We start from the raw sequence: 22,307 nt of genomic DNA, 5'->3' as shown, positions 1-22,307 counted from the left end.
GAAGGTGAGAACAATCCATCTCTCACAAGCAGAATGTAGAGGTCACCTCCCACGTCATGTTTAGACTCAGGAGAGCTTGCTCCCCACCTCGTGATCCTGGCTCCCTCCACCCCTTCCCTGACCTTGCAGCCCCTGCCCACCATAGAGCTGGGGAGGCACAGAGTGCCAGCCACCAGTTGTGCCCTGTTCCTTGGTAACTGCTCCTCTGGCTACAAAGCCACACAGTCGCCATGACAACCATCAGGTTGTGGCATGGCTGGGGCTGGCACACAGCAGGAAATGTCCATCCTGATCCAGAGCCAGGAAATACCCCCTGAAGGAGGGGGTGCTGACACTCTGCTGGGGTACTGGGGTGCTGGACACCAGGTACCAGGCCCAATGGAGAGGCCCCCGAGGGCCCACCTCCACCACCCAGTGCTGAGCTGGGTTCCGTGATGGTTTATGGTTTTGAGGGGGGCAGGTGTAACTCTGCTTCCCAAAAGCTCTCGCTGGCCTTAGCTGATCCAATAACCAATTCCCAAGGGGCAGGACCCACGCCGTGCCCTGAAGCCTGACCGTGCATCTACATCAGGTCCCCACCCTTTACTTGACTGTCTTTAGGCTAGTCTTACCCAGGTGCAGTGAGCCTCAGTTTCCCCATCTGTAATAAAGGGTAAGAACAGCGCCCCCCTGCTAAGGCTGCTGTGAGGTTTACACGAGAGCCCGTCTGACTCCCCGTCTGAAGCTCGGCGCACTCCTGGGAGGGCATCTGTCACTGGCAGCCCCCCAGACAGCCTGGCCCACCAAGCCCGAGGTCCCTGGCCCAGCTGGGGCGAGTGCCAGCCCTTGGCCCCTCAGGGCCAGGTTGACTGAGCTGTTCCAGGGGCCAGGGTATTGAGGAAGGGGAGGGGGCCCCCTGCTGTCCCAGCATGAGTTGGTTCAGGGACCCTGATCCCGAAAGCTGGCCTTTAAGGACTAATACATGCACGCCACTCTGTGCCTTCCCTGTCCCCGTCTCCCTGTCTGGGGGCTGAGGTGTGAGTCAGCTGCTCCAGCTCCCGGAAACAGGAGAAAGATTCCAGGTGGGTGGCTGGCGGCTCCTGCACAGAACGCAAAGCACTGCTGTGCTCAGGAGAAAGCAGAGGAAGGGGTGGGGGCGGGTGCTGGTCTGGGTGGGAGGAGGGAGAGGGCGGGGGAGGGAATTCACAGCAGCCTGGACCTGCTGCAGCCTGTGACCTGCCACTCAATTTTAGTTGAATGAGTGAATCAACCAACGTGTCCCTCCCTCAACTGGGACCTCATTTCTGCCTTCTTATTGTCCAGGCATTTCCTATATCGCTGACCCCCAGATACTGGGAGGAAAGCACCTGACCCCTCAGATTGCACAAGTTCAGGTACAACAACCAGTGGTTTGCTCAGTGACCTTGGCTAAGTCCCTTCCTCTCCAGAGGACTCAGTTTCTTCACTTGTACTAGGAAATGGTTGGGTTAGAAACTCTCTAAGAATCTTTCCAGCTCATATTCTTTTTTTTTAAAGATTTTATTCATTTATTTTTAGAGGGAAAGGGAAGGAGAGAAGGAGAGAAATGTCAATGTGTGGTTGCCTCTTGTGGGTCCCCTGCTGGGACCTGGCCTGCAACCCAGGCATGTGCCCTGAGTGGGAATCGAACCGCGATCGTGTGGTTCGCAGGCCCGCACTCAATACACTGAGCTACACCAGCCAGGGCTCCAGCTCACATTCTTAAGAATTTTTTATGACATGACAGGTACAAATGAGTTTTTCAAGATAGCGGCTCCTGGAAGCGTGAGTTGTCCCACTGGGCCATGGAGTGGTCACCAGTCAGAGTGGGACTCCCAGGCCCTCAAGCGAAGCAGTGCAAGTGGGGGGTTAGGAGGCAAGTAGAAGGCGCTGTAGCGGAGCGGAGAGGCATCCTGCCCCTACACAGACTCCAGTGCCCTGCCCAGTCTGGAGGACAGGGAGCGTCCAGAGGGTTGGGAGGGGTTCTGCTCCCACCCCACCCCACTCCATGTCTGTCAAGGTGTGTGGCCTGGGGAGAGTTAAGCAGTTTGGGTCATAGAAAATGTCCAACCCTGACTCTGTGACCTCCTGGTCCAGTGACCTTTCCCAGCCTAGTTTTCAACCTGTAACCCGGGAATCTCCATAGCAACATCCCAGGCTGATGCTCGTTAGTGACTGACATTCCCCCAACTCGGGCACTCTGACTCCGATGGAGGTGGGCCGACCTCAGACGCTGGTTGTGGGCCTCTTGGACCCCGTCGGTTGTTGCTTGGCCAGATGAGAAGCACCAGCCACCAGCGTCTGCCCCCACTGGCCTCTCCTCCTGGGACCTGACCAGGCCCACTCAGCATTTAAAGGGTCCCAGGGAGGGTATGTAATCAAAGACTCACACTACAATGAAGGTCCAAGGGTCCTGATGGCCTTGCCACCAACGGTCCAGTCCTCCTAGGTCACTTGAGCTTGCCAGGCTCCCCAAGGGATCAGCCAATTCCTGCCTGTCTGGGTAGCCCCCTCCAAGCACCTAGTCCTGCTCCCGTGCTGGGAAATGGTGCTCTTTTGTCCTGGTTCTAGCCTCCTGGGAGGCTCAGGACGATTGACCACCATGTTCCCATCAGTCCTGACTCCTCCCCACCATGCAACTGCCGGTCATATTACTGCCGGTTCTCAGAAGCCCCATGGCCCGAAACAGCTTGCACGCTGGGCACCGGCACACCTGCCACGCAGTCTCCCTCCTTACCCTCCTGAATCTCACGGTGATTTTGTGAGGTCACATCACTGGTCCTCAGGCCCACCCACAGCAGACCCCTTTCAACGGAAATGAGGTCCTCAAGTTTGAGCCCAGCGGGAACTGTAAAATGGGGTATTTGACATTCAGGACCTTGGAAGCCAGACAAACCTGAGTTCAAATCCAAGTTCAGCCACTTACTGCTGTGGGAAACCTGAGCAAGTTGATTAAGCTCTCTAAACCTCCCTCCCCAGTAAACCGAGGAAAGTAGTACCTGCCTGACAAGGTCACTGTACTGAATGGGATAATGTGCATAAAGCAGTCAGTGAACAGTGCGTTCTCAGTCAATGACAACCGTTATTACCTTCTTTTCAGCTTGAAGGCCCTTAGAGATTTGCAAAATAATTTCTTAGAAGTGGAGCCCTTTTTTCCAATGATATCTATTACAAAAGTCCATCTATTTCAGTAGATGTAGGTGGCATTACCCCAGGAAAGGTCCAGCCCCCCACGTGCAGTAGAGGTAGGCCCATTAACCCCTCCCCTGTGTCATGGACTCGAAGGAGACTCTAAACTTCAAGTTCACAAGTCCCTCAGTAGTCTGAACCAGCACCTGTGCCCTCAGGATACCTTTCCTGTATCTCTCAGGGACCACCGTCTGATGCCAACCTCCCCTCTTCACCAGCCCCCACCTGCCTACGCCAGGTCTGCGCCCACCTCCAGCTTCTGCTTGGTGTCCGCCCCCAGCAGGTCACGAACATCTTCATTGTAGATCTCCAGGTAGGCGGCCCGGACCAAGAACTTGGTATTCTCTGCGCACTGCAGGGGGTGGGCAGAGGGAGCGAAGGTCGACACCCGAGCACCTGCCGCCGGCCCTGCCCCTGCCATCTGAGCCCGCTGCAGCCAGATCATGAGACGCGGGCCTGGGGGAGGTCAGGCTTCCCAGGATGGCGCATTCTCATATTGCTGTTGTCTAGTGCTGTCTCTCCTCAGAAATGGGAGAGACTTCCCCGTTGTTCAGGTAAAGTGAGGCCACAGGTGAGGCCTGGACCAAGCACTGGCCCTGGGCTGATCCCTGGCAGCTCTCACTCCTGTGGGTCACCAGGTGAGTCCCAGGTGCAAGTGCAGTGGCCTGTGCAGCTGACCAGGATCCCAGTGCCCGCTTTGCCACTTCCCAGCTGCAGGAATCTCTGCGAATCGCCACAAATGTCTCCAGGGCACTTCTCACCAGCAGCCTGGACACTGGGTGACTGGTTTCGACCCAGTCCACAGGGGCTCCAAGTCCCAGCTTCCCCATCTCGAACACGGGGGTGATAGTTACCTCCTGGCCGGGGTGGGATAATAAAGGGCTTTGCACAAGGCTTGGTCTGTAGCAACTGCTTAATAAAAAGGGAAGCTGATCATCACCACCACTTCTCAAGGTCATGGTATCCAAAGGAAATGCTAAATGAAATGTTAAAACCCCCAAATGGCAGGAGAAAAACGTGGAACAGTGGGGGATCCTTTTTCCAGTTTTAAGTCCTTCTCCCGTCACCTTTCGGACTCTGATGGCATGGCACAGTCAGACAGACGTGTTCCGGGACCACTTGTGGTAGCAGCTGCGGAGCCTGCAGGCCCCAAGCCCCCGTCCTGCGCCCTCCCCCCAGGAGACCCTTCCCTTCCCTTCAGCCCACGAGTACCTGGACGCTCTCAAAAACGTGCTCGAAGGCCCTGGGGATGATGCCTCTCTGGGAGGGCGGGTCCGGCAGGCCCTGCATGGTGAAGGACTTCCCGCTGCCCGTCTGGCCGTAGGCAAAGATGGTGCCGTTGTAGCCCTCAGTGACACCCTGCACGGAAGGACGGAGAGGCCAGTGCTCAGCTGACTCGACACAGCCAGGCGCCGGCCCGGGCCCAGGGCTGCGGGGCTGTGTCCTACCTTGCAGGCCCCTGCCGGGTCTCCCACCACGCTGTCCCTGGGCAGGGGGTGGGCAGGTGGAGGTGAATACCAGCTCTGTCCTCAAGGAACTCACTGCCTGGTGGGGCAGGAGACGGTCCCCGTGTGTGGTTAAGAGCACGTGTCCTGGAACCTAGCCCCCTGCACTCAAACAGTCTCCACCCCTGACTGACTGTGTGCCCATGGATGGTTCTTACCCAGGCACAGTGGGCGTCAGTTTCCTCTGAAATAAAGGGGCAGAGCAGCACCTCCACCGAGGCCGATGTGAGGTTTACCCGAGAACGCCTGCATGCGCTTGGCGCGAGGGGAGCTGGCGGGCAGCCAAGGGCACTGATTGCCTGGATTGGTGGGGGAGTGGTTCCCATACAAGGCAAGTGGAGGGGTGTGTGAAGTCGGAACTGCAGGCCTCTGGCAAGGAGAGGGAAGGGGGGAACCTGGCACACCCTCCTGGGTAGGCAGAACTGGGGGAACTGAAAGGGTGGCTTGGATTTTGACAAGTGACAGAAGAGGAAGGCATTCCAGGCAGAGGGGACAACTTGAGCAAAGACAGAGAGGTGGGGGGCTGGGGCGAGGAGGATGGAAGATGAAGCCGGAAGGAAGGTAGGGGGCAAACGGGGCGGGGGGGGGGGCACCCTGGTCACGCCTCATTCACAGATGCATTTTTCACTCTGTAGGCACTCACATGCTTCCTTGTGTGGTCACTGTGCCCAACAGGACAGGGGACAGAGGGATGAATCAGGCCGACGCCCAGCCCCTGCCCTCACATGTGAAGACACAAGTTCTAGAACTCAGCATGAGGGAGGAGGACGCCAGTGTGAGAACAGGGGCCCAGGGAGCTGCTCCCAGACCCTCAGACAGACCAACAAGGGGCTCTGGGACCCCAGGGACCGACTGCCGGTATAGGGAGACCGAAGTCCCAGCCCACAGTTCCTCTGAGGGAAGGCTTCACTGTAATGGGCAGAAATGGACCAGTACCTCTCCCCTGTTCGAGGGACCCTGACCACGACTGGGTGGGTTCCTGCAGCTCATCAGAGGGCCGGGGGCTGCACCCCCATCCCCCAACCAGGGCCCTGGCTGGGCCCCTCAGAGCCAGGGGCCCGGGAAGTCCCAGGAACAACGTGCGTGGTTTAGCACCCAGAGTATGGGTGTCACCCAGACTGAGAGGAGTCCCCATAACACAGGTATCACGGCACCGTCCACAGGGCAGCCGCTTATTAGCCACCGGAAGTGCGCCCCGTGCCACTGAGAAATTGAATTTATTTTGGGTTAGTTTAATTAATGTGTACTTAAAAACTGAAGCAAGCAACGTAAAATAATTTTCCATTAAAAACAACTTGAGTTGTGCTTCATTTCATTTTAGCCAGTGACACTTCAGCATCTGAAGTGAGATGCACTATAAATGTAAAACAGACCACATTTCAAAGGCTTCGTGTGAAGAATGTAAAACAGCTCACTAGCAGGTATTAGGATGACAACATCTATTACGCTTACTGAAATGATAATATGTTAGTATGATGGGTTAAATAAAATGCATTATTACAATTAATTATGCTTGTCTCCTTTCATTTTTTAAAATGTGGCTACTAGAAAAACTTAAATTATGCATGCGGCTCACATCATATTTGTACTGGAAAGCTCTAGAGCCACTAGCCACATGTCGTTATTACAATGTAACTTATCTAAAATTAAATGAAATTAAAATTCCGTTCTTCGGTAGCACTAGGACCATTTGGCTACATACTTGTAGCCAACGGGCACTAACCTGGCAGCCCAAATACAGAACGTCTTCGACACCTCGGAGCATCGTGCGGAACAGCACTGCTCCAGCGCAAGGCAGAAATCAATGTACACACGTTTTTAAGCAAAACATAAAACTTCAAAAAAGTTTCACCCGTCGGCGGATACCTCCAGACCGGCCAGGGACAAGGTCTCACACGGGAAGGTCCTCGGTGTCAGCCACTCTGCACTTCCGCCCAGGGCCCGCTGCCTCCCCAGTACCATTATTTACTAAATGACCTTTCATGAAATCAACTGTGATTTCACTCTTTTTAACCTGATGTCACCCTCAGCAATAATTCCCAAGAAACTGCATTACAGGTCTGATGTGCTAAATATTTCCCTACTTCACATGAAACGCCTAAGTACTAAAACTGAAATACAATTCTATCCTAAATTGCCTCATGCCCCCTTTCTTCCCCCTCCAAAATGAACAGCTTTATGTCCCCTCCAGAGGCCAAATTCTACGGCGTTCTACCGCATCAATGTCTCTGGAATCCAGGCCCACCCTTCTCAGTCTGGACATGACAGAAGTCGTGGTACCTGGCCCCTGGGTGGGTCATCGGAGGCGACTCTAAGGCCATGGGTGTGAAGGAGGGAGTACAGGGGGACGCAAGGCCACCAGCTGGGAAAAAGCCCAGCAGGCCAGGTGTGGAGGGGAGGAGGTCCCGCTAGGACGTGCTGAGCTGGTGGGTCTGGGGTGGAGAGTCCAAGATGTCACCCAGTGACAGGGAAGGTAAGAAACAGAAACTAGATTTAAGGGGCAGAGAAGGAAAGAAAAAGGAAAAGGTAAAGGAAAAGGAAAGGGGCAGTTAGAGGTCCCGGAAATCTTGGTGCAACAGGACCTGAAAGGAAGGTCTCTGGGCAGGAGGCCCCTGGAGGTGGTCAGAGCCCTGGGAGCGCAGCAGGAGCCGGGCAGGCACTCGGCCGCCAGCCCTAACGGCGCCGCTGCCTGAGCTCACGGACACCCGGCTTGAGTTTTGTATACAAGCGCTGCTCACTTGATGGCAGACAGCTGGATGGAGCACGGACCCCAGGCACTGCTAGGAGCACTACCCTTGTTTGTTCGGTAATGCTCCGGGCCTCAATTTCCCCATCATGAATGCTGACTTCAGCTCCGTACATCCACGGAGCCTTGTGAAGACACACTTCGGCCCGCCCCAGGGTTTTGACACTCTTGGAGGAAGAGATGGAGCAGCCCAAGTTGGCGTTCTGGGATGTTAAATGGCCCGCCAGCCAGAACAGAGAGTTCCGTGCTCAAATCTACTTAGGAAACGCTGGGTTAAATAAGTTACCAGTGTTAAATAAGTTACGCCGGTTTCTTCAGGCGAGGTAGAGTGCATGCGGCCCTTCCCAAACTGTTCCTTGCTTCCTGGGACCACCTGTGACAGGCCTTTAACTAGGGACTCGCGGGAGGCTGGGAGACGTTGGAGGAGGGAAAGGTCCTCTGCCCCGCAGACCGCAGGAGCGGCTCCAGCCCCGCCTCCGCCAGACTCCCCGTGGGAGCTAGGCCAGTCTCCTCCCCGCCGGACTCAGTCTCCCCATCTGTGAAATGTGAGTCTCCCCTGTGATGCAGCTCAAACAAGCCAAAGCAGGGAACTGGTGAGATTCCCTTCCCCCCACCCCCATTTCGCCACCCCAGGCTTGTGCGGGCCACTGCCTCTCAGGAAGCGGGAGGAGGATGAGGGAGAGGGCTCTGAATACTGCAGGGGAGAAAGCAGAGGCCACAGCCTGGGAGGGGGAGGGGGAGGAGGGGGAGAGCATAGGGGGTGGGGAAGGGGAAGATGGAGGGCGCGAGCCGGAGAGGAGGGTGGGGGAAACCCGGGACTCCTAGGAGGGGAGAAGGAGGCCGAGGAAAGTGGCTGGGGCGTTGAGAGAAGTCCTGCAGCTCTGGGATGAGCGGGGAGGGCAGGGGGTCTTGGGGCTGCAGTTCCTGTGGCGAGGGGTGGTGAGGGCTGGGAGTGAGGACAGCCGAGGCACCGGGGGCAGTGGAGACCTGGACGCAGACCCAGTCGGCGAGCTCCTGCTGCCTCCCGCCTGCACGGAAGTCTTCGGACCAACCTGCTGGCGTCCACCTGGGCGTCTCCAGAAGGGCCTTCTGGCCGGCTTGGGGACAGTGCGGTCCCTCGGGACCCCTCGGGGCGGCCCCAAGTCCTGCCCCGCAGGTCGGCGGAGGCGGCGGCCTCCGGGGCGCCCTCACCTCCACCAGCGGGTAGGCGATCTCGTTGTAGATCTGCTCGGTGAAGTGCTCCATGTAGTAGGCGCCGTCGAAGGTGAACTGCTTGGGGGGCTCGCCGGCGGCGCCGGGGTTCTGGATGAAGCACTGGCCGCGCGCGGAGTCCACCGTCACCACAGACTGGCAGTTCAGCTCCCGCTCCCGCTGGTTCATGGGGCGGCAGCGCACCACCACCTTCACCGACTCCGAGGCCATAGCGCGCCGAAGGGGCCCCCGGGGGCGCGGCCCGACGCAGACGCCGCGGCCGGGACACAGGGCCTCCAGGCAGGGGACCCCTGGCCGCCGTGACCAGGAGACTCGGCGAGAGCCGGGCACGGGGGGCGGAGCCTCGCGGCCTGGGCGGGGCCGCGGCGAGGGGCTGGGTGGGGGGAGGGGAAACGGGTCTCCTGGGGGCGCGCCGAGAGAAGGAAGGGGACGGCCGGGGAGTCGAAGGACCGGAGCCGGGTCGCCGCCTCCTCCCGCGCCCGGGCTCGCTCTTCCTGGAGGCCTGGCCCGGGCGGGGGAAGTGGGGGATCCGCGCTGCAGGCGACGTCGCAGGACCCGAGCCCCCAGCGGCCCTCTCGCACCATAGCGTTCGCGGTTGCTGAGCAACGCCGTGTCGTCACAGGTGGTGGCGCCCGTTCTCGGCGCCCCACAGCAGCCCGCGCGCGTGGGCTGTCTTGCAGGACCCACTGGCTTTGCTGGAGCATCTACCTGCTCGGTGCCAGGCAGGTAGATGGCTTCACACCCTTTGTCGTGTCGCATACTCATAGCCCTGGTCCGGAGATGGGGAGGCCAGGCCTGACTCCACCTCTGAGGCTGATAAAAGAGGCGAGACCTCACACGAGGGTGAGACCTACCGAGAAAGGCAACCAGGACCTCGCTTTTTCTTCACATCCCTGTATTGACCCCAGGGAGCACATCGCCGGTCCTGGGGCGGACTAAAGGTTACTTCTAACGCTGGCCCTTGTTGTTGTTGTTGTTTTCCTAAGACGCAAGATTAAGAAACGAAAACAACTTTGAGAGCCAATGTCTTTTTAGCTTCAGAGACTGCTTGGCCTACCTATGCAGGCTCCACACAAGTCCCTCCAGCCAAAACTGCCTCTTGGAGGCTCCGCTTTGTACAGAAACCCCGTCAGCTACCTGCCAGTCATTGGCGTTGGTGCTGGGAGACAGCCCAGTCCCTGCCCTCCCGGAGCCCATGCTCCAATCCAGCAGGGAAGGCTGACGTCAAAGACAAACCTCCCACGGGCAAAAACCCCTTAAATGACTAGTCATTACACACAAAAAGACCAGTTCTATGGGACAGCCAACAAGGGAACCTTACTGCCCACCCCCCAGGGGGGAGGGAGGCAGGTTTCCCGAGAGTGACAGAAGCTGAGATGCTAAAGTTGGGTAGTTGAACCAGGCAAAAGGTGGGGCGAACAAGGAGACCTGTCCAGACTATGCAAAGGCCAGAGCCTATGGGATGTTTGCAGGATGTTTGCAGGAGCAAAGGGCCAGAACCTATGGCATGTTTGCAGGAGCAGAAGGAAGGCCCAAGTTTCAGGAGAGGAGGACTGGAGTCTTTTTCTCATGGGAAATAACCGCTGGACATTTTCAGCAGGAGAGGCGATTCGAATATACCAATTCTTTTGGGACATCCGAGCCTCTTAGGACAGGACCTGTCTGGTTTGCCATTCAGTACCATCTAGAGGTATGCTGGCACACAAAAACAAAACAGGAAAACTGGACAAAGACCTCACCTTTCCCAGGAAAAGTCTGCACTAGACAATCCGAAGAAATGCACTTTATTTCAAGTACATACAGTAAGGAGAACTGGGCTGCCCAGGTGGTACTGGTTGGGAGAGAGGATGATCTGTAATTAAGACATTGCCCCGTCTGTACCACGTGACAATAAATGCTGTGTGGAGAACGGTCAAGTGCTTTGGGAACAACCCTGATACCTCAATAACCTGCACAACGAAATGCATCCAGCAGGCAGGCAGGCGGGCTTTGGCCTAAGCCTGGGCCAGTTACCAGGTCTCCTTAAATGGGTGGTTCCAGTGCTGTTAAGGCCCCAAACCCCCCTCCTTGCCAGGGAAACGGAGGGACCACTAAGGATCCCACTAGGGACCAGGCCTTGGCCTGAGGAGATGGCTTCTGATAGAGATGGCTGAAAGGGAATCCTGGGTTCCCAGTCGCATTCCGTGCAGAATCAACAGTACAGTTCCAGTGAGATGAGTCCCCCCAGGGCAGCTTCCTCCCATCCCTTTTGACAAGAGGGACGAGGCCCCCAGCCAAGACCATTTCCTGGGTGTGGACTGTAAGCTGGGGATTCCAAGAATCAATCCTTTCCCTTCTCTTGGGGCCACCGTCTTCCTCCCAGAGGTCAGAAGTCTGATCCCGCTCCCAGAAGGGGGAGAGGGCAGCCCCCAGACTCATGACTAGGCCTCTGCCTGAGAAACAGTTCACCCCACATGAACTTGCTCCCTCACTTGGTAGATGTGTCTCTTGTCAGGTTGACTTGTAAAGGGGGGTACCTGGACCTGCCGGGCAGCGCAGGCCCAGTGCCTTAGTCATTGCTGGGGATCCCTCTGTCCAGACGCCCAGCCCCATCTGACAGGGCCCTCTCGTCAGTTCTAACTCTGAATGACTCTGCTCCGACCCTGTCCCCAGTGCAGCTGCCTAAGGAGGTAAGGTGGCTCTGTAAGGCCTGGCCAGAACCACGCTAAGGGTGATGCCAGTGGTCACCCCTCTAGGCCTGTGGCTGACTGCAAGCCCCTCCCAGTCAAATGGCAAAAGGAAACGCAACGTGCGCGTGTCTTGGAGGCTTTCGGGCACGTGGGGGAGCAGGGGAGGCCGGGCAACCTTTCCCAATAAGCAGGGCCCACAAGCCTGTGGTTTTGGGGAGAGACGAACCAGCCTTCCCAAGCTGAGGCCCACACCCCCCTGTGGGCTTTGGGGGGCACTGTTCTTCGTCTGTTCTGCCCCTTCTAACCCCCATTCCTCACAACTCAAGGGAAGGGGCCCTTAACCTCAGGAGACACAGGCAGCCCAGACGTGGCCCACAGGCTCCAGTCATCTCTGTGTCTCTCACTGGGGTGGCTCGGGCCCAGGCCTTTGCCCGAAGTGAGGACTTCCTGCCCAGATACCCCTCCCTCAGTCATGAGCTCTTCGGAGATGCCCAGTCAGGCAGGGCCCAGCCTCTTGGAGGGGGCTACACCTCCACTGTGAGTAAGCCTTCCCACCCACCCCAGAAAGCTCCAGCGAAGCCCAGAGAGGAGAAGCGTCCAAAGTCACCCAGCAAGTTCACAGATGCCTGCCCTTCCTGTAACCTCAAGGGGCCACGTGTTGTATGAGAAGCCATCGGCAATCCCCAATCTCAGGGCTCCCCTACACAACCAGTGAAGGGACAGAAGACTGGCCCAAGGGGCAGAGTGACTGGCTGGAACTGGTGACCAGTGGGGTGGAAGAAGGGCCGAGTGGCTGGCTGGGGCCCGGGGCCGCAGGGCCTGCTGGTGTGGGGGCTGTCCTCCTAGCCCAGGCCCTGCAGTTCTGCCTCCGACTTGGCATGGCTGAGGGGCCGCAGTGTCCGGGAAGGCCTGCCCTCGGGCCTACAGTCGTGCTCCTCGTAGCTGGGGTTCAGGCGGCCCATGTCCAGGGAGCAGAAGAGGCTGCGCTCAGTCCCAGCGTGATGCTCCACCAGGGCCTCCAGGCTGGGGAACTCGGCAGGCAGGTGCTGGGGGAGGAAGGGGCTTCAGTTCAGTGTTCCCTTCCCCATGCGTGGTGCCGGGCACCAACCACCCCTGAGTTTTGGGAGGTCGCTGTCCTCCTCAGAGCAGAGCCAGACACCATTTGTTCTCTTTCCTCCCAGCTTGGACAGGACTGAGGCACTTGGCATGGAGGTGAGGATGCACATTTAAAGCCCCCTGCCCATGGAAACCTGTGATCAGCCTAGACTCCAGAAACCTGGAGACACAGAGGCTGGAGGAGCTTAAGCCAGCCCCCACCCTCAGAGTCAGTTTCCTTCTCTGCTAAGACACCGTGAGGGTGTGGGAGAGTAGGCTTTTAAAAGCCGGGGTTCCTATAGAAATGTGAGGCATGACGCTAGCCCCAGACTCGGCTGGTGGCACCCTCCGAAAGTCCCTGGAGAGAGGGGGCCCTAGGGCGGAGCCCACAGGTAGAAGTGGGGTTGGGTGGAGGATCCGGGACAAGGATGAAAGGGCTAAATGGTGTGAAAGGGTGGAAAGAGCCAATGGGGGACTGAACTGAGGGTAAGGCGGGCTCTGGCAGTTACAAGGGGAAGGGCCTGAGAGCAAGGGGCGGGGCCAAATGTCCTCGCTCTTCACCTCCACGCAGTAGCGGCCCAGGTGGTTCCGGTAAACTTGGTAGGGCACGATGCCACACAGCGTCCGGACCGACAGGCACCACTGGCCACTGGCACCCGGCTCAGGCCACAGCAGGAAGGCCCCAAGCACGTCTCTCCGCAGCAGGGCGAGGGCACTGGGCCTGGGAGGGCAGAGGGAGAGGCTGAAGGCGGACCTCCAGTCCGCACATAGCTTCAGGTTGCTCCCAGGGCGATGGGACTCCAGCCCGCAGCATCGTGACCTCAGTGCCTGTCCCGGAGGAGGGCCCTAGGGGCAGGAAGCTGTGAGACGTCCTTTCTGAACAGTTTCTAGGGCGTCCTTAGTCGACAACTTCAAGACCCAATGAGGAGAGTTTTAAAGACCTGACATTCAGGGAGCTATTTGCCTGGCGAGGACTTGACTGATCTGAGATAGCTCACTCGATCTTCTCCGAGGTCCTGCGATGACAGTCCTTTGATTATCCCCACCTTACAGCTGCGAAAACTGCCGCCCAAGTCTCTGGCCCTCGGACAGGGGCACACTGCCCTCGAACCGGAATGTACACCCTAAGGGCAGGGGCAGCTGCGGAGCCCACTTCTCCGCTCACCCCAGAGAGAATGCGTGCTCAGCCAGGCCGGGCCCCTCCTACCTGGAGACGCCAGCGAAGGCCCAGATGTTCTCCGTCAGGCTGCCCTCACTCTCCACCACGCAAGAGGAGCCACCGGGACCCCGGGGCCACTTCTCCCAGGCAGCAGGAACTACGGAGACCACCCAGGGGTCAGAGGGAGCCAGGCTGTCTCACCCTAACCAGCCCGCCCCACCCCACCCCCACAGGCCCCCTCGCCTCACACCTGTCTTCTCACCAAGCCTGCCCCTCCCCACTGACTGGTACACACCCAGCCCTCCAAAACACACGCCCACACGAGCACCCCCAACTCACAGCTGCTCACCAGTTAAAGCACATCCAAGGCTACACTACCACCCATGCAAGCCCGGGGCCCGCAGAGCTGGATGCACACTCACTCACGTGGACATGAAACACGTCCCCTTAGGGCACAGGCATCTGCTCGGAGGTGCAGTAGCAGCCTTGTAGGAATAGGCATTCGGCACCCCCAACTCCCGCAGGGGCAAACAGGCCAGTGCCCCAGGGACGCACGGGGTGGCTGTGCATTCGCTACTCACAGGCCTCGCGGGCGGACAGCTGCAGCTGGGTCTCGTAGGTGCAGCCACGGTAGGCCCCGGAGCGGATCACCTTGCTGCGGATGGCCTTCTTGCGCACCAGAGTGGGCGAGCAGTAGGGATTCCCAAGGCGGGTGTGGCGGGCACCCCCACGACCTTCCAACAATGGCAGCTCCTTCTAGGGCACCAAGAGGGGCCCAGAGGGGCAGGCAGATGAGGCCTAGCCATGTGAGGTCAGGTGAAGCTCCCTTCCTCCCCACACATAACCCCCAAACCCTCACCCAGTTCCCTGTCCACTGCCCTGGCTGGGACTGGGGTGCTGCGTACCCCACTGCCCATGGGCCCCTCTGCTGGCAGCCGCCGGAAGGACACCAGTGCATAAACATTGTCAGAGAGCTGATCACGGCCGAAGGGTTCCTGTACTAGGCCAGGGCGGGCCCCGGGGCTGGACAGGGACTTCAGGGGCATGTCCCCTGTGGGCCCCAGACAGGGCTCGGGCTGTGCCCGCTCCTCCGGGTGCTGCAAGAGGTAAGCGAGCTGGAAGGAGCGGCAGAGCAGCAGGTGCAGGATCTGGACCTGGGAAGAGAAGGGAGGGGCTCAGCTGAGGGAGGTCTCCTGGGGAACTCCTTGGGCACCAACCCACTCCCCGCAGGGGCATGGCCTGAGATGCTCTTCCCCGTCAGAGGGGAAACTCCTACGTACCCCTCAGAACCTCACCACCACGCAGCCTTCCCTGCCTGAGCCTCTGCTCTGTTCCAGGCGTCATGCTCAGAGCCGGGAATACCTGGGCTAAACGCGCTCCTCTCCCTGGGTTCCCCACCCCACCCTCTGCATTAGGTCAGGGCCCTCACAGAGAAGTGGCCAAGAACCCAGGCCCTCTTGGGGTCCCCAGAACTGGGGTTCAATCCTGGCTCTGTCCCTTAGGAGCTGCGTGTCACCCGGGGCAGGACGTGGTGCCTCTGCCCTCAGTTTCCCCACCCCCACCTCCCTTTGCTCCTTTAATGAAGTGCAGCCCCCCAATTCCCCAGCACAGGCCCGGCACGTTACCACCACCTACACCGTTCCAACACACTGGAGCCGTGGACTCCAGAAGATCAAAGGCCATGTCTCGCCACCTGGCACCCCAGTAGCCAGCACAGGGCTTGCCGTACACGGGTGGCGGCTGATGCTTGCTTTGGGACGGACCCGGACTGGCCTCTGCTCACTGAACAGTCAGCTGCCAGGGCTCCGTTGTTCACGGGGGTCATGCTGGCTTTGACTTCTGGGATCTGCCTGCCCAACCCCTCCCTCCACGGGCCAAGAACTGGAACCTGGACCTAGTCTCTACGGTCACAGAACTCTAGTGTCTGTAACTAGGGGACAGAGCTAATGATGACAGAATGTGGTTCATGTCACAGGACCCCGGAAGGGAAGGGCAGTCTAGAGGAGTCAAAGTGGGCCACACGGACAGGTGGGCTGAGCCCTAAAGGGCACGCTGGAATTGGCCAGGATGAGAAGGTGAAGGGCACTGCAGGGAGGGAGAGCAGCAGCAAAGGTGAGGCGGGGGGACGCCCCAATCTCCAAGTGTGTGGCCTAGTCCTCACAGCACACTGAAGCCATTGACCTGTTTTGGGGAGTCCTCAGGGGGCAGAGCGAGCCTGTGTGGCGAAGGGTGCACATCCAGAGGAGCCCCGGCCAGTGTGGCTAAGCCCCCTGAGCCTCCCAGTCCCTGGGACCCAGGCTGATGCACAGCAGCCCTGCGCCCCAGCCCCAGTGCAGGTCCCCTGCCCAGGCCCCAGCTACCTCTCCAGGCTGGCTGCCCACAAAAAGGTGACAGAAGAGCTTGCTGGCCGGGCTCTGAGGGTTCCGGGCCACGAAGGCAAACTGGCAGTCGGCTGGGCACCAGGTGGAGTAGAGTATTCGCCGCAGGGCGTGTGCCATCAGGGGCAGCTGGGGAGGCACACGGGCCCCCGTGAGACCCCCCAGCAGGCCTGCAGCTGCCAGCCCAGTGTGCGCCAGTCCTGTGGGCCCCACACACTGCTGGCAGGCCTCCCTCGACTGCTCATCAGCCTGTGTGCCCAGTTTAGGGCCCACCCAGCTTCTGGGGTGCAGAACACCTCCCTCCTTCCAGTCCAGCCCCAACCCTGCTTCAAACTGAAACCATCATCCCTCCCACGGCCACCAGGCTCCAGTCCCCTGATCCCTGCTGCCAGCCTTTGGGTTGAGATCACCACGCCCACGTTATGGAACTGAGGGGCATAGCACTTGTGGCCCGTGGGGGTGACAGACAGGAGGTAGCAGCAGGCCCCGAGGTGGCACTCCTGGTCTCCGGAGTCGGATGGCCGGGGTTTGAATCCTGCCTCTGCCATTCAGTCTCTCTCTGTTCTTTGTGTCTTGGACAGGGGATCACAGCTCTCTGAGCCCTTGTTGTGACAAGTGTTAGGTGTGATAGTATCCATGATGCGGCTGTTGGTGGGGTCAGTGAGACCTCGGGAAGGTGGCACGGGACCTGACCCCGGGGCCCCTCAATGCACAGCTCTGGGACACCACTTGTACCAGTTCTAAGTAAGTGGCACCCAGAGCTGTGTGGCATGTGCTGCTTGGCATGCAGTTGGTGTTCAACAAACAATGGCTTATCCCAGGAGGATGGGCAATGAAGCAGGGCTCCCCTTCCACAGTCACAGGAGGCTGGCCACAGCCCGCTGGCCCATGCTGGGCAGGCCCACGTAGAGGCCTGGGGACCGCAAAAGCCTCCTGGGGCTGGAGGGTCCTGATGCCCAGATAGGAGCTGGTGCCTGGAGGAGATTTTGGAGGGCAGAGATGGGTGAGGAACTTGCCCACTGCGTCTGCCCTGGGGGAGGCTCCATGGAGAGAGGACTCCCAAGGCCCTGAGCAGGCTGGCAAGTGGGGGGCTCTAGGGGCAGTGCAGGGCCTTGGCAGAGGCAAAGGTGTCCTGAGGGAGTAGGACGCCTGTCCTGGTGGGCCCTCACCTGCCCCGACACAGGCTCCTACCTCGCCCTCCCCGCCATAGATCTTGAGGCCCTGGAGGCTGAATTTCAGGATGACGGCCCGACGTCGGGGACAGTCCTGGGTGGGAGAGAGTTGGTGGGGGCAGCCATTACCCTCCCAGCCTCAGTACCAGTCACTAGGGTCTGGTCAGGCAAGTGCCCTCTCACCTGCCAGGGACCTGAGCCCGGGACAATGGACCCCCAGGAGCCAGGGACATATGAATGACTCCTGGCAGACCACCCCCCCCCCGCCAAGCCCATCCCCCAATGTCCCACCTGTGCCTTCACCTGTAGGGCACAGGTCTCATCTCTCTAAGAGAAGAGAATCCCTGGGCATAAGGGATACAGCTCCAGGAGCCTGGGTGGGGTCCTCGCGGGGCCCACTGCTCAAAACGGCTTTGCTCCAGCCCCACCCCTGGGCCTCATTTGCTCCAACTCTATGACTGGAGGGTGGGCGAATCAGGTGGTCTCAGGGATCAAGGCGGGATCCCTGCCAGGGAAATGCTCTCCCCAGCTCACCTACCTTCAGTGCCCACAGCTGCTGCTGCACCAGCCACACGCTCTCCTGGGTGTCCAGGTCGTCCACAGGGAAGGAGCCCACATACTGCTTGGGCGTGGGGTGGGGCAGGGAAGTCAGGCTCGTGATTTCCCTGACCCCCACCCTCCAAATTCCCTGCAAACACACACTCCTCTCTGTGGGGGGAGCTGTGGACCGTGACAGAGCACTGTACTCCGAGTCCAGGCTCTGCTACTTTCCCAGCGGGTGGCCTCGGTCTCACCACTCAGCCCCCTGTGCCCCCATTTCCTCATCTGTGTGTGCGCACACATTCCAGAGCCTGAGTCGGGGAGGGAAGACACAGAACTAGGTCCTCCCCACAGCTCCTCCCCACCTCCAGGACCTGCTACCCAGTCCGCACCCACCAGAGCGAACTGGGGGGGCGGCCCCACCCACCTGGGCAAACTTGGTGATGCACCTGGGCCAGTGAGGGGCAGGGCCGCAGTCCGAGGCCCTCCGGCCCCTTGCCCCAGCCTTCTGCATGGCCCCCAGCGTGCCCAGCCTGAAGCCCCACGGGAGAGAAGGCTGCAGAGGGCGAGAGAGAAGGGTTGGTTCCTGGCGGTCGAGCCATGGTGCTCCCATCAGACACCAGTGAGCTCCTTCACTAGACAAACCTGTCCTGAACCCTTGCAGTGTGCCAGTGTCCTAGGCACTGGGGACACAGGGGACACGGGTCCCTCACCAAAACGACAAACTCCCTCCTGCCCTCATGGAGCCGACATCCTCATGGGGGAGAAAGACATTAAGTAAGTAAGACGTGGACCCTGGCTGGTGTGGTTCAGTGGATTGAGTGCTGGCCTGCGAACCCAAGGGTCGCCCGTTCTATCCCCTGTCAGGGCACATGCCTGGGTTGCAGGCCAGGTCCCCAGTAGGAGGTGTGTGCGAGAGGCAACCACGCACTAATGTTTCCCTCCCTCTCTTTCTCCTGCATTTCTTCGGTCTCTAAAAATAAATAAAATCTTTAAAAAAAATAAGTAAGACACGGAATATGCTAGATGGTGATAAAGCAGAGAGGAGGATGTGACATTCAGGTTGGGGGCTGACTGCAGCCAGGAAGGCCTCCCCGAGGACAAAGACCTGGAGAAACAGCCACAGGAATCCCGCCCTGGGTCCAACACTGGCACCCCTGTGCCCCGGGGCTGGGCCGCCAGACGACCGGCTGGTCCAAAGAGCCGGGTGCCAGGGAGTGGCGGGGAGCAGAGGGTGGCACAGCAACACCTGAGAGGAGAGAGGAGGGATGTGACGCAGGGAGACCAGTCCGCAAAGGCAGAGAGGAGTGACCGCAGCTGAGGGCTTCGGGAGACCTTTCCAGAGCAGCGGGCCAGAGCCAGACTGAGACCAGCCTTACATATCAAATTAGGGGATTTAGGCTCTGCCCTGAGGGCAGTGGGGAGCCACAGCAGGTTCCAGGACAGAAGTTCTGCAGCCTGCGGGGTGGCCCATGGTCCGGAGGGCAGCTAGAGCTGCTTCACAGGCCCCCCCGTCCGTGACCTTCAGCCCCAGCCTCAGGCCAGGGTGGGGGCACCAGCAGCAATCTGTTACCTCTGGGAGCAGCCACTGAGGGAAGAGCCGGGAAACAGAGGCTGCACCATCCCCTTGAAGCCTTCCCTCCGGCACCCTCTCCTTCCACGCTTTTCTGGGCCCTCACGTCCTTGTGACGTCCTTTTTGACCCTGGTCATTTCCCACATCATGCCCACTACCCCTTGTTCCTTCTACGTTTAAACAAAGCAAACAGCCGTACAACTGGCACGAAAGCTGCCTGACCCCTGTTCCAGGTATGAGAAGGCGGCTGCCAGCAAACGTCCCTTTCTAAACTTCATAATCACACCATGGGCTGGGAGGCCCTGGACCCCGAGGTGATGGGGACCAGAGGAGGCAAAGACCAAAAAGACAAATGGGGTGAAAGGAAGAGAGAGAAAGGAAGAGAGAGGCTGACACGGCAGCTACGGAACTGGCAACGGTGAGGGATAAGAAAGCTAAAAGACGAAGGGATAATGGAGAGGAGAGATGGGAGGAGGGAGAGGTAAGGAGCACATTTCTCATTCTGCCGGTGCCGACACAGCCGCTCAGGCACTGAGAGTGTAAGACGGAAAGGAGCCACACAGTTCACACACACACACACACACACACACACACACTTGCTTCCATGTGATACAAGACAGCTGTGTCTGTGTGTCTAGGACTGCAAACAGCCTCTACCCTCCAGACAGAGAGCTGCAGCTTCCTAGGGGACACCCTGAGTCTAGGCAGCAGGGTGGGGGGGACAGGGGGGAAGGCCAGGCTTAGGGCCCTCTTGTGAGCCCCACCCCACCCAGTATCACCTAATCCTCATCCTCAGGAAACTGGAAGTTTCTCCCTTCTCCCTCACTCTCCAGCCTGGGGGACACTTGGCCACAGGCCTGGAGTTGGGGGCTGCCCAGGGGACCAGGGAGGGGCCAAGCTGCCCCTGACCTGTGTAACAGACCCACATACCCACTCCAGCGCAACCACCCATTTAGTTCCCCGAACAGATCTGCTCTTCCGAGGTTTTGCAGGGGAACCTGGCTTGGCCTGCACCTCCCTAAAGGGACACATTTGGAATGAGGAGGGGCTCTTTTGCTCCTCTGAGATTTTCCAGGTGGCCCTGCTTAGAGACAGGGGACTGGATGGGATGACTTGCCTGAAGGGTTCAGGAACACAGGCCCCTGCCGCACTGTGCCAAAGCTGACTGGAGTCACAGGAAGGGCCCACCTCCCTTCCTAGCGTTCTGAGCCTAGAGACTGAGCGTACTCAGCCTAGAGACTCTGGGTTTAGCAAAGGGGGAGCTCAGGGGAGTGAAGCCACTCTCCCAAAGTCACACAGCACAAGCGGGGAGCAAGTCTTGGAAGCGAACCCTGGTCTCTGGGGCTCTTCCTCAAGCCCATGGAGGTGCCCTTCTCTCAGATGCCCCTCCCCAAGCAGGGTGTCCACCTTCAGAGTTCGGTGGGTCCAGCTATCCAGCTGCTGGAGCCTCAGGTGCTGGGAGGCAGATCGGACGGCAAAACAGCAGCTTTGACAGCCTACCGGGCCAGATGGTCTGGGGCTGCCGGAGCCACCTCAGTGACTTGCTGTACCCTAACTGCTTTTGGCTCAGCTGCACAGTGAGCACCCCCCCCCCCCCAGCCCNCCCCCCCCCCCCCCCCCGGCCCTACCACACTCTCTGGTGCCTCCCCCGCCTACCTTAGGCCAGGAGGACAGAAAAGAAATCCACGCGGCCAAGACCTAGGATGATGGGGTCGCACAAGGTTGGCTGAGGAGACCCTGGGGAAGTCACCGAACTTAGTGGCCTCCATTTCCTCAACTGTAAATCGGGGCTAACAATAGCGGCTACCTCCAGGGGTGCATGGGTTTCCTGAGACTATTCGCTGGCGGGACCATGTGCCAGCTGAACAAAACAAAGTCCCAGCCCTTGCGGGGCGCTCAAGCCAGGTTGGGGGACCGTGCCAAGCCCCAATGCCATTTTGGAGGAGGGAGGTAAATGAGTGAGACACAAACAGTGCAGAGGGAGAAGGCTATGGGGTGTGTGTGTGTGTGTGTGTGTCAGCAGGTGAGGGGGTACTATCTAATAAAGGGTGGTCGAGGACTGCCTCTCCAAACAGACGACCCTGAGCAGAACGTGTTTTCAGGAGTGTGGGGGCGAAGCCACATACCAGCGCCCGGGCGGTGTGGAGCGCTCCGTGGCGTGGGTTGTTATTCCTACGATTGTTATGATTCCTGGGGAACGCTGCCAGGCTTTCAGCTGGCAACTGCCCGGCCCGGGGCAGAGAAACTCCCAGGACATGCCGAGGGGTAAGCGAGGCAGGACGATGGAGGAGGGACGGGGGAGGTGACGGTAGGTGTGATGGATGGAGATGCAGGCAGCACAGAGGTGCTCTCGCCATCTGAGACCCTCCCCCCATCTCTGCCTGTGAGGACCTAGCGCCGCGCCCGCCGATCCGCCGACCCCAGGCCCTGCCTAGCTCCCTGGCTCTCGCGCGCTCACTCACCGCAGCCTCCGCGAGTCGAGTCCCGTCGCTGGATCTGGGTGCGTCTCGCTCCGCACGCCCCCGCCCTGCCGCCCCCCACGTGGCCGCGGAACCCGCACTAGGCGGCACCAGGCGGCACCTGGCGGTGGAGCCCGGACCCCGCCCGCCAATTGGAGCCTGAGGAGCGGCTCCGCTCCGCAAAGCCGCCCAATCAGCGGACGCGAGGGGTCCTAGCACCGCCCCCCCGGCTCGTACCCCGACGCTCCGCCTTAAGGGTAGTGAGTGAGGGGTGCTCAGGCCGTGGCGGCCCAGCCCGCAGCGGCCCAGCCCGCAGAGAGCATTCCTTCCAGGGCTGGGGTCCCTGAGTGCCCGGAGCCTCACTAACGGTTCCCTCCTCCCGGGAGTCCTTCCCCTCCCGCCCCCTGGCTAGCTCCTACTCGTCACCCGCGCAGCTCCAACAGTCTTCCTCCGGGAAGCCTTCCCTGACCACCAGTGACTGCACCCCCTGCAGAGCCCTGGAGACTTCTTGCTGGCCATCCCACGCCTCTCCGTAGTGCCAGCGCCCCTGGTCGGGAGGGGACTCCGTCCCCAAGGGAAGGATAGGGCCTGGCTCATGGTAGGCTTGTCCTG

The 22,307-nt window shown here is 59.6% G+C and overlaps 2 protein-coding genes across 2 annotated transcripts in view; both read right to left on the bottom strand.

The window, feature by feature from the left end:
• KIF17 (kinesin family member 17) overlaps nucleotides 1-8,899 on the bottom strand; it is a 41,178-nt gene extending 32,279 nt beyond the window's left edge. The window contains 5 exon segments of the mRNA XM_037032942.1: nucleotides 3,437-3,538; nucleotides 4,399-4,545; nucleotides 8,504-8,575; nucleotides 8,577-8,615; nucleotides 8,617-8,899. Of these exon segments, the coding sequence (XP_036888837.1) occupies nucleotides 3,437-3,538; nucleotides 4,399-4,545; nucleotides 8,504-8,575; nucleotides 8,577-8,615; nucleotides 8,617-8,859 (603 nt within the window). The 5' untranslated portion in view covers nucleotides 8,860-8,899.
• A 2,696-nt stretch (nucleotides 8,900-11,595) lies between these two features.
• Nucleotides 11,596-21,731, bottom strand: SH2D5 (SH2 domain containing 5). Its single transcript, XM_037032895.1, has 10 exons — nucleotides 21,699-21,731; nucleotides 18,090-18,218; nucleotides 17,661-17,744; nucleotides 17,142-17,216; nucleotides 15,933-16,079; nucleotides 14,478-14,726; nucleotides 14,154-14,328; nucleotides 13,621-13,729; nucleotides 12,975-13,134; nucleotides 11,596-12,364 (listed from the first exon to the last, which is right to left on the bottom strand). The coding sequence occupies exons 2-10, from the start codon at nucleotides 18,174-18,176 to the stop codon at nucleotides 12,161-12,163; spliced, it is 1,290 nt and encodes a 429-aa protein (XP_036888790.1). The 5' UTR covers nucleotides 18,177-18,218; nucleotides 21,699-21,731; the 3' UTR covers nucleotides 11,596-12,160.
• Nucleotides 21,732-22,307: the final 576 nt, after the last annotated feature.

Source organism: Sturnira hondurensis, unplaced genomic scaffold, assembly GCF_014824575.4.
Source record: "Sturnira hondurensis isolate 20B ecotype Veracruz unplaced genomic scaffold, ASM1482457v3 Scaffold0021555, whole genome shotgun sequence".
NCBI lineage: Eukaryota > Metazoa > Chordata > Mammalia > Chiroptera > Phyllostomidae > Sturnira > Sturnira hondurensis.
This window is presented reverse-complemented; position numbering and strand designations above follow the sequence as displayed.

Bases quoted from the DNA above. Each gene is read 5' to 3' on its own strand.
- SH2D5 (XM_037032895.1), bottom strand. From the start codon at position 18,176: ATGCAGAAGGCTGGGGCAAGGGGCCGGAGGGCCTCGGACTGCGGCCCT. The intron at 13,730-14,153 runs GTGAGTAGCGAA...TGGTCTCCGTAG, and splicing joins GCTGTCCGCCCGCGAGGCCT to TTCCTGCTGCCTGGGAGAAG. The intron at 13,135-13,620 runs GTAGGAGGGGCC...CTGCCCTCCCAG, and splicing joins GCCTTCGCTGGCGTCTCCAG to GCCCAGTGCCCTCGCCCTGC.